This window comes from Salvelinus fontinalis, chromosome 11 (genome assembly GCF_029448725.1).
Source record: "Salvelinus fontinalis isolate EN_2023a chromosome 11, ASM2944872v1, whole genome shotgun sequence".
NCBI classification, from domain to species: domain Eukaryota; kingdom Metazoa; phylum Chordata; class Actinopteri; order Salmoniformes; family Salmonidae; genus Salvelinus; species Salvelinus fontinalis.
In genome coordinates, this window is record NC_074675.1 from 38,169,306 (window position 1) to 38,180,690 (window position 11,385).

At 43.8% G+C, this 11,385-nt stretch overlaps 1 protein-coding gene across 7 annotated transcripts in view; it reads left to right on the forward strand.

Annotated features, from left to right (window-relative positions):
- LOC129865677 (dedicator of cytokinesis protein 11-like) overlaps positions 1-11,385 on the forward strand; it is a 118,041-nt gene that overhangs the window by 10,271 nt on the left and 96,385 nt on the right. For all 7 annotated transcript variants that reach the window (XM_055938626.1, XM_055938627.1, XM_055938628.1 and 4 more), the window contains exons 4-6: positions 1,420-1,502; positions 3,638-3,704; positions 9,221-9,316. In XM_055938626.1, the coding sequence (XP_055794601.1) occupies positions 1,420-1,502; positions 3,638-3,704; positions 9,221-9,316 (246 nt within the window). The remainder of the gene's footprint in view (positions 1-1,419; positions 1,503-3,637; positions 3,705-9,220; positions 9,317-11,385) is intronic.

Here is an 11,385-nt window from a genome sequence, read left to right on the forward strand (position 1 = left end):
AGACTTAATTATAATATAATAAACACACAGAAATATGAGCCTTAGGTCATTAATATGGTCAATTCCGGAAACTATAATTTAGAAAACAAAACTTTTATTCTTTCAGTGAAATACGGAACCGTTCCCTATTTCATTGAACGGGTGGTATCCCTAAGTCTAAATATTGCTGTAACATTGCACAACCTTCAATGCTATGTCATAATTATGTAAAATTCAGGCAAATTAATTATGGTCTTTGTTAGTAAGAAATGGTCTTCACACAGTTCGCAACGAGCCAGGAGGCCCAAACTGCTGCATATACCCTGACTCTGCATGCACAGAACGCAAGAGAAGTGACACAATTTCCCTAGTTTGTCAGGACCCGGTTACGAACTCAGGTCTCCGGTGAGAGAAACAGTCACTTAGCAAACTGAGCCACTAATAGTTGGCAGAACCCAGAAGATGAGGCAGACACAGCAGTACTTGAGACGGAAAGTACTTCAGGCAAAAATATAAATCCACAACGTCAAAAGTAATTCCAAGAGAAAAAAGGTATATCCTACAAGTCACAAGGTAAATCCACAAAAGTGGTAAGTACAGCAGGGAAAAAACAAAAGTTCACAGCATGGCTGGGGCTGGGTGCTAACATTCAAACAAAGAGCAAAGAACTGAGGAAAACTAAGGGTTTAAATACATACAAGGGAAACGAGGCACAGGTGCAAATAATAACTGGAAATAAGGGAAAACAAAAGGGTCAAAAAAGCCCAATGGGGGCATCTAGTGACCAAAACCGGAACAATCCTGGCCAAATCCTGACATAGTTCAAATAAATTAATGTTAGCAGGCAATATTAACTAAATATGCGGGTGTAAAAAATAATAATTGTGTATTGATTTTAAGAAAAGCATTGATGTTTATGGTTAGGTACACATTGGTGCAATGACAGTGCTTTTTTCACGAATGCGCTTGTTAAATCATCACCCATTTGGCGAAGTAGGCTGTGATTCGATGATAAATTAACATGCACCGCATTGATTATATGCAACGCAGGACAAGCTAGATAAACTAGTAATATCATCAACCATGTGTAGTTAACTAGTGATTATGTTAAGATTGATTGTTTTTTATAAGATAAGTTTAATGCTAGCTAGGAACTTACCCTGGCTCATTGCTGCACTCGCGTAACAAGTGGTCAGCCTGCCACGCAGTCTCCACGTGGAGTGCAATATAATTGTCCATAATTGGCATCCAAAAATGCCAATTACAGATTTTTATGAAAATTTGAAATCGGCCTTAATTAATCGGCCATGCCGGTCGACCTCTAAACTTGACATACAATGACACTTTTCTGGTATGGTGTGAACTGTGAACTCTTTATTACCCTGGTCCCCTGGTGTTGTAATGTTACTAATTGAGCTCTAATGTTGACCTGTTTGGCAGTGCATCAAGACTTACAACACGGACTGGCATGTCATCAACTACAAATATGAAGCGTACTCGGGAGATTTCCGCATGCTCCCAACGTAAGTCTAGAATAGAAAAGCTATTGACACACGCATGCTTCCAAGGTGCTATAAATCTGGAAAAGAAAAGCCATTGATAGAAAGAAACAGCATAGAAATGACCAGATTGTAGATAGGAAGCAAGGCGTAGATGTATTGACGATATAGACTAGCTGTTGATCCATTGAGGATTTATACTAGCTGTTGTTCCTTTAAGGATTTAGACTAGCTGTTGATCCATTGAGGATATAGCCTAGCTGTTGATCCATTGAGGATATAGCCTAGCTGTTGATCCATTGAGGATATAGCCTAGCTGTTGATCCGTTGAGTATTTAGACTAGCTATTGATCCATTGAGGATATAGCCTAGCTGTTGATCCATTGAGGATATAGCCTAGCTGTTGATCCGTTAAAGATATAGCCTAGCTGTTGATCCATTGAGGATATAGCCTAGCTGTTGATCCATTGAGGATATAGCCTAGCTGTTGATCCATTGAGGATATAGCCTAGCTGTTGATCCATTGAGGATTTAGACTAGCTATTGATCCATTAAGGATTTAGACTAGCTATTGATCCATTGAGGATATAGCCTAGCTGTTGATCCATTGAGGATATAGCCTAGCTGTTGATCCATTGAGGATTTAGACTAGCTGTTGATCCATTGAGGTTATAGCCTAGCTTTTGATCCATTGAGGTTATAGCCTAGCTGTTGATCCATTGAGGTTATAGCCTAGCGTTTGATCCAATGAGGATACAGCTTAGCTTTTGATCCATTGAGGATATAGCCTAGCTGTTGATCCATTGAGGATATAGCCTAGCTGTTGATCCATTGAGGATATAGCCTAGCTGTTGATCCATTGAGGATATAGCCTAGCTGTAGATCCATTGAGGATATAGTCTAGCTGTAGATCCATTGAGGATATAGCCTAGCTGTTGATCCATTGAGGATATAGCCTAGCTGTTGATCCATTGAGGATATAGCCTAGCTGTTGATCCATTGAGGATATAGCCTAGCTGTAGATCCATTGAGGATATAGCCTAGCTGTAGATCCATTGAGGATATAGCCTAGCTTTTGATCCATTGAGGATTTAGACTAGCTTTTGATACTGTACAAAGACACACTCTTGAAATGACCAGAACCAAGATACAGTAGAAAGGAGTTGATGTATTGAGTATATAGTTCTGGGTTGCTGACACACAACAACCCTCTCTCTCACACAACAACCTTCTCTCTCAGACAACAACCCTCCCTCTCACACAACAACCCTCTCTCTCAGACAACAACCTTCTCTCTCAGACAACAACCCTCCCTCTCACACAACAACCTTCTCTCTCACACAACAACCCTCTCTCTCACACAACAACCCTCTCTCTCAGACAACAACCCTCTCTCTCACACAACAACCCTCTCTCTCACACAACAACCCTCTCTCTCACACAACAACCCTCTCTCTCACACAACAACCCTCTCTCTCACACAACAACCCTCTCTCTCACACAACAACCCTCTCTCCCACACAACAACCCTCTCTCTCACACAACAACCCTCTCTCTCACACAACAACCCTCTCTCTCAGACAACAACCCTCTCTCCCACACAACAACCCTCTCTCCCACACAACAACCCTCTCTCCCACACAACAACCCTCTCTCTCACACAACAACCCTCTCTCTCAGACAACAACCCTCTCTCCCACACAACAACCCTCTCTCCCACACAACAATCCTCTCTCTCACACAACAACCCTCTCTCTCACACAACAACCTTCTCTCTCACACAACAACCCTCTCTCCCACACAACAACCCTCTCTCCCACACAACAACCCTCTCTCTCACACAACAACCCTCTCTCTCAGACAACAACCTCCTCTCTCAGACAACAACCTTCTCTCTCAGACAACAACCTTCTCTCTCAGACAACAACCTTCTCTCTCACACAACAACCCTCTCTCTCACACAACAACCCTCTCTCTCAGACAACAACCTTCTCTCTCAGACAACAACCTTCTCTCTCAGACAACAACCTTCTCTCTCAGACAACAACCTTCTCTCTCAGACAACAACCCTCTCTCTCACACAACAACCCTCTCTCTCACACAACAACCCTCTCTCTCACACAACAACCCTCTCTCTCACTCGACATGTGTTTTCACAGTAAAGGCCTGAAGATGGACAAGCTGCCGGCTCACGTGTTTGAGATCGATGAAGACGCTAAAGATGAGGTGAGTGGAATGTTAGGCCTGGGGGTGATGGACCAGTCTGTGTGTGTGTGTATGTGTGTGTGCGCACCTACGTACATGTGTGCGAGAGAGAGAGACATTGATTATCAGACGATGGTGAGTGGTCTGGTATGCTCAAGGGTCTTTTGTGTGGCCAGTTCACTCACATCCTCTAGGTCTTGTTGGCTTGGTGGTGGTCATGTTTAAAATAACATTTTGACTTTGAGCATAACATCAACACATTGCTGCATCCCCCCCCAAAGCGTTTTAGAAAAGATGCTAACAATACAATACAATGCATCAAATAACAGTAATTCAACAGAGATACCGTAGCTTACATCCAGAAATCCTAACCGCCACTGTGCCACTATGATGTGGTTTTGTGGCGGGAGAGCATTTGCAGCTGTACTCAGTAGGGTCTACAGCCACAGCCTGTTTCCAGATGTGTTTGTGCTATCTTGCCTACGCCTATGGTCATTGTCACATTAGGAGTACGCAAGACAGCACAAACAGATCTGGGACCAGGCTACTGCAGCCAGCCGGTAGCTCGCTCGCCTAATGAGCCTAAGTCCTCCTCAATCCTCTTTAGCAGTGAAACCAGAGCTGCACTTTTCTAAAAATAGTTCTCATCGACCCCTCATTGGCCTGGCCGGATGTGGATAAACTTAACATTAAAAGGGTTGTAATTGAACGATTGAAGGAAAATAAACAGCTGCCAGACATATTGCTGAGAGCACAGAGCAGACAGCAGAGGCTATCACTGAATCACTCCAGGGCTGCGGCTACAATGGAACCCTATTCCCTATATAGTGCACTACCTTTGACCAGAGCCCTATGGGTCCTGGGCCCAAATGTAGTGCACTATACAGGGAAATAGGCTGCCATTTTAGCAAAGTACTAAAGAGAGAGGGAGAAAGAGAGCAGAGCAGAGGCCATCTATCAATCCAGGCAGCACAAAAAGATGCTGGCTAATGTTACATGACTTACAATGTCCTTTACTGCTACACCCCAGACATCTTGTGTCAGAGGCAGAGAGCAGTAATAGTGTATTAAATCAAATAGTTTTGGCACATGCGCCGAATACAACCGGTGTAGACCTTACAGTGAAAGCCCTTAACCAACAATGCAGTTTTAAGAAAAATAAGGGTTAAGAAAGTATTTACTCAAATAAACTGAAGTTTTAAAAAAATACAAAAAAATGAAATACAAAAATTAAAATTAAAATGAAAAATAGAAAAATAACAAAAAATTACAGAGCAACAATAAAATAACAATAGCGAGGCTATATACAGGGGGTACCGCTACAGAGTCAATGTGCGGGGGCACCGGTTAGTTGAGGTAATTGAGGTCATATGTACATATAGGTAGATGTAAACTGACTATGCATGGATAATAAACAGAGAGTAGCAGCAGCATACAAATGTGTGGGGGGGGCAATCAAATAGTCCGGGTAGCCATTTCATTAGCTGTTCAGGAGTCTTATGGCTTGGGGGTAGAAGCTGTTAAGAAGCCTTTTGGTCCAAGACTTGGTGCTCCGGTACTGCTTGCCGTGCGGTAGCAGAGAGAACAGTCTATGACTAGGGTGGCTGGAGTCTTTGGCAATTTTTAGGGCCTTCCTCTGACACCGCCTGGTACAGAGGTCCTGGATGGCAGGAAGCTTGGCCCCATTGATGTACTGGGCCGTACGAACTTCACTCTGTAGTGCTTTGCGGTTGGAGGCCGAGCAGTTCCAACGTACCAGGCGGTGATGTAGCCAGTCAGGATGCTCTCGATGCTGCAGCTGTAGAACTTTGTGAGGATCTGAGGACCCATGCCAAAGGTTTTCAGTCTCCTGAGGGGGAATAGGTGTTGTCATGCCCTCTTCACAACTGCCTTGGTGTGTTTGGACCATGATAGTTTGTTGGAGATGTGAACACCAAGGAACTTGAAGCTCTCAACCTGCTCCACTACAGCCCCGTTGATGAGAATGGGGGTATGCTCGGTCCTCCTTTTTCTGTAGTCCACAATCATCTCCTTTGTCTTGATCACGTTGAGGGAGAGGTTGTTATCCTTGCACCACACTGCCATGTCTCTGAGCTCCTCCCTATAGGCTGTCTCATTGTTGTCGGTGATCAGGCCTGCCACGTTGTGTCGTCGGCAAACTTAATGATGGTGTTGGAGTCATGCTCGGCCATGCAATCATGGGTGAACAGGGAGTACAGGAGGGGGCTGAGCACACACCCCTGAGGGGCCCCTGTGTTGAGGATCAGCGTGGCAGATGTGTTGTTACCTACCCTTACTACCTGGGGGCGGCCCGTCAGGAAGTTCAGGATCCAGCTGCAGAGGGAGGTCTTTAGTCCCACGGTCCTTAGCTTAGTGATGAGCTTTGACGGCACTATGGTGTTGAACACTGAGCTGCAGTCAATGAATAGCATTCTCACATAGGTGTTATTTTTGTCCAGGTGGGAAAGGGCAGTGTGGAGTGCAACAGAGATTGCGTCATATGTGGATCTGTTGGGGGCGGTATGCAAATTGGAGTGGGTCTAGGGTCAGGTTGAAAATGTCAGTGAAGACACTTGCCAGTTGGTCAGCGCATGCTCAGAGTACACATCCTGGTAATCCGTCTGGCCCTGCGGCCTTGTGAATGTTGACCTGTTTAAGGGTCTTACGCGCGTCGGTTACGGAGAGGGTGATCACATAGTCATCCGGATAGCTGATGATTTCATGCATGTTTCAGTGTTGCTTGCCTTGAACCGAGCATATAAGGTATTTAGCTCGTCTGGTAGGCTCGTGTCACTGGGCAGCTCGCGGCTGTGCTTCCCTTTGTGGTCCGTAGTAGTTTTCAAGCCCTGCCACATCCCGACAAGCAGAGCCGGTGTAGTCCTGTATTGACGCTTTGCCTGTTTGATGTTTCGTCAGAGGGCATAGCAGGATTTCTTATAAGTGTCAGGGTTAGAGCCCCGCTCCTTGAAAGAGGCAGCCCTACCCTTTAGCTAAGTGCAGATGTTGCCTGTAATCCATTGCTTCTGGTTGGAGTATGTACGTACAGTCACTGTGGGGACGACGTCATCGCTGCACTTATTGATGAACCCAGTGACTGATGTGATGTACTCCTCAATGTCATCAGTAGATTGCGTCATATGTGGATCTCCTCAATGCAACAGAGATTGCGTCATATGTGGATCTGTTGGGGGTGGTATGCAAATTGGAGTGGGTCTAGATTTTCTGGGATAATGGTGTTGATGTTAGCCACTTCATGGCTACAGACGTGAGTGCTACAGGTCGGTAGTCATTTAGGCAGGTTACCTTGGTGTTCTTGGGCACATGGACTATGGTTGTCTGCTTGAAACATGTTGGTATTACAGACTCGGTCAGGGACAGGTTGAAAATGTCAGTGAAGACACTTGCCAGTTGGTCAGCGCATGCTCAGAGTACACATCCTGGTAATCCGTCTGGCCCTGCGGCCTTGTGAATGTTGACCTGTTTAAGGGTCTTACGCACGTCGGTTACGGAGAGGGTGATCACATAGTCATCCGGATAGCTGATGATCTCATGCATGTTTCAGTGTTGCTTGCCTCGAACCGAGCATATAAGGTATTTAGCTCGTCTGGTAGGCTCATGTCCCTGGGCAGCTCGCGGCTGTGCTTCCCTTTGTGGTCCGTAGTAGTTTGCAAGCCCTGCCACATCCCGACAAGCAGAGCCGGTGTAGTCCTGTATTGACGCTTTGCCTGTTTGATGTTTTGTCAGAGGGCATAGCAGGATTTCTTATAAGTGTCAGGGTTAGAGTCCCGCTCCTTGAAAGAGCCAGCCCTACGCTTTAGCTAAGTGCAGATGTTGCCTGTAATCCATTGCTTCTGGTTGGAGTATGTACGTACAGTCACTGTGGGGACAACGTCATCGATGCACTTATTGATGAACCCAGTGACTGATGTGATGTACTCCTCAATGTCATCAGTAGAATCCCAGAACATATTCCAGTCTGTGCTAGCAAAACAGTCCTGAAGCTTAGCATCTGCGTCATCTGACCACTTCCTTATTGAGCAAGTCACTGGTAATTCCTGCTTTTTGTTTTGTTTGTCAGCAGGAATCAGGATACTGTAGCTCTATATGTAGCCTACTCCTTTTATCCCAGCCTACTTTTATAACCACTGGAGAGAGAGATATATATATATAATATATATATATATTGAGGGTGGGAGGGAGGGAAACAGAGCAATGGAGAGAGAGAGGAGAGGAGTGACCATAAGAATTAATCAATGATAATGCAATCAGGGAGATTGGTGAGGAATCCCACATGAAAAATACTATAGTATACTATGGTATAAATTTCAGAGTATTCAGAGTATTTTTTCGGACTGTAGTCCTCAAAAACATTACAGTGAATACTGTAGTGTTGCGGACATGACTGTAATTTACTCTATAGGATAAATCCCATAGTAATTGTTTTCGTAGTATATACTATAGTAATTACTGTAGTGTTTTTGCAGACTGTAGTATACAGTAGTATTTACTGTAGTGTTTTTGCGGACATTACTGTAACGGCTGTCTTCCTCCTCTTCCGAGGAGGAGTAGTTGGAAGGATCGGAGGACCAATGCGCAGCGTGGTACGTGTTCATGCTCTTTAATAAAACAATCGAACACTGAAACAAAACAATAAACGACACGTGAAATAACTAACCGAAACAGTTCCGTGTGGGACACACAGACACAGAAAATAAACACCCACCCAACACAGGTGGAAAAAGGCTACCTAAGTATGATTCTCAATCAGAGACAACTAACGACACATGCCTCTGATTGAGAATCATACCAGGCCAAACGAAAAAAACAACATAGAAAAACGAACATAGATAACCCACCCAACTGACGCCCTGACCATACTAAAACAAAGAAATAACAAAAGAACTAAGGTCAGAACGTGACAATTACTGTAGTTTTACTATCTTTGATATAACAGTAGGGGTTTCTCCTGGAGGAAACCTACTTGCGGACTATTGCGTTTTTTGAGTCATTATTGTAGTAATTACTGTAGTGTTTTTGCAGCCTGTAGGATACTGCAGTATTTACTATAGTATTCTACTGTATACTACAAAATTCTAAAGTCAGAATTACACATGGCAGAGGGATACTACAGTGTGTAGTATAGTATACTACAGTTTACTAGATAATTATATAGTAAGTACAGGAGTATTCTAGAGTAAACTGGAAAAAAAATTCATGTGGGATTGATAGAGTAGAGGGGTGGATAGAGGAATGAAGGGGGTTCTCAGAGCACCACTCAGAGCAAGAGAAGGGTGGGAGTGATGTGGGAGGACAGAGAAGAGAGCTCAGCCAATTGGATTACATGACAGAACTAGAGAGAGGCGTACTTACGATCGGACGAGCGCAAAGGATAGTGCCACTTCTCAATTTGTTAACTGAGCTGTGTGTGTGTGTGTGTGTGTGTGTGTGTGTGTGTGTGTGTGTGTGTGTGTGTGTGTGTGTGTGTGTGTGTGTGTGTGTGTGTGTGTGTGTGTGTGTGTGTGTGTGTGTGTCACCAGGACTCGTCATCTCTGTGCTCTCAGAGAGGGGGTATCATGAAGCAGGGCTGGCTGCAGAAAGCCAACATCAACAGCAGCCTGTCTGTCTCCATGAGGGTGAGTCAGAACAGCTCACCCACCATCCTTGTCTACTGACTATACAGTGCATTCGGAAAGTACTCAGACCCCTTGACTTTTTCTCCAAAAATGTACGTTACAGTCTTATTCTTAAATTGATTTTTTTTTTTAAACCAATTCTCATCCATCTACATACAATACCACATAATGACAAAGGGAAAACAGGTTTTTGAAATGTTTGCACATTTATTAAAAATTAAAAACAAAAACACCTTATTTATGTAAGTATTCCAACCCTTTGTTATGAGACTTGAAATTGAGCTCAGGTGCATCCTGTTTCCATTGATCATCCTTGAGATGTTTCTACAACTTGATTGGAGTACACCTATGGTAAATTCAATTGATTGGATATTTGTGTGCTTTTTTTATTTATTTAACCTTATTTAACCTATATGGGTTTTTGTCATTGAGATAAAATCTATTTTTCAAGAGAGACCTGGTGCAACAGCAGCAGGGAGAACAAAGTTTCAGACGAAACAATTTTTATACTCTAACACAATATTGAACAAAACTATAGACACACATACAGTACAACAATTACATATTACGTAAAGAAACACAAATGTCATAACTAAATGATTTGGAAAGGCACACACCTGTCTATATAAGGTCCCACAGTTGACAGTGCATGTCAGAGCAAAAACCAAGCCATGAGGTCGGAGGAATTGTCCGTAGAGCTCAAAGACAGTGTCCGGGCACAGATCTGGGGAAGGGGACCAAAACATTTCTGCAGCATTGAAGGTCCCCAAGAACAAAGTGGCCTCCATCATTCTTAAATTAAAGACGTTTGGAACCACCCAGACTTTCTAGAGCTGGCCGCCCAGCCAAACTGAGCAATCGGGGGAGAAGGGCCTTAGTCAGGTAGGTGACCAAGAACTGTCACTCTGACAGTTCCTCTGTGGAGATGGGAGAACCTTCCAGAAGGACAATCATCTCTGCAGCGCTCCACCAATCAGGCCTTTATGGTAGAGTGGCCGGAAGACGGAAGCCACTTCTCAGTAAAAGGCACATGACAGCCCGCTTGGAGTTTGCCAAAAGGCACCTAAAGGACTCACAGACCATGAGAAACAAGATTCTCTGGTCTGATGAAACCAAGACTGAACTCTTTGGCACCATCCCTACGGTGAAGCATGGTGATGGCAGCATCATGCTGTGGGGATGTTTTTCAGCGGCAGGGACTGGGAGACTAGTCAGGATCAAGGGAAAGATGAACAGAGCAAAGATCAGAGAGATCCTTGATGAAACCTTCTCCAGAGTGATCAGGACCTCAGACTGGGGAGAAGGTTCACCTTCCAACAGGAAAACGACCCTAAGCACACAGCCAAGACAACGCAGGAGTGGCTTCGGGACAAGTCTCTGAATGTCCTTGAGTGGCCCAGCCAGAGCCCGGACTTGAACCCGATTGAACATCTCTGAAGAGACCTGAAAATAGCTGTGCACTGACGCTCCCCATCCAACCTGACAGAGCTTGAGAGGATTTGCAGAGAGGGATGAATAGTGGGAGAATCACCCCTAATACAGGTGTGCCAAGCTTGTGGCATCATACCCAAGAAGACTCAAGGCTGTAATCGCTGCCAAAAATGGTTCAAAGGGTTTGAATACTTATGTAAATGTGATATATTTTATTTGCAAAAATTTCTAAAAACTTGTCTTGCTTTGACATTATGGGGTATGAGTAAAAAAATTACAAAAAAATTACATCAATTTTAGAATAAGGCTGTAACGAAATAAAATGTGGAAAAAGTCATGGGGTCTGAAGAAATGACGTAGATCATGTACCACAAAAGCACTGTGAAGGCTTTTGTTCAGCACTAACATACCTGATTAGGGCCCTATAAAATCAGTTATATATAAATATTCAATTTTTCCCGTTTTGTTTTCCCAGGTTTCAGTTTTTGCTCTCAAAATCTTTTATTTTATTTTATTAAAAACAACACAATTGGATGTTCTAAGTACACAACAACGCTTAAACCACATCAGGAGACCACTTGAGGACTTGGAAAAATCGAATACATTTTTATTTTGGGGTGTACATAACCTTTAATTCA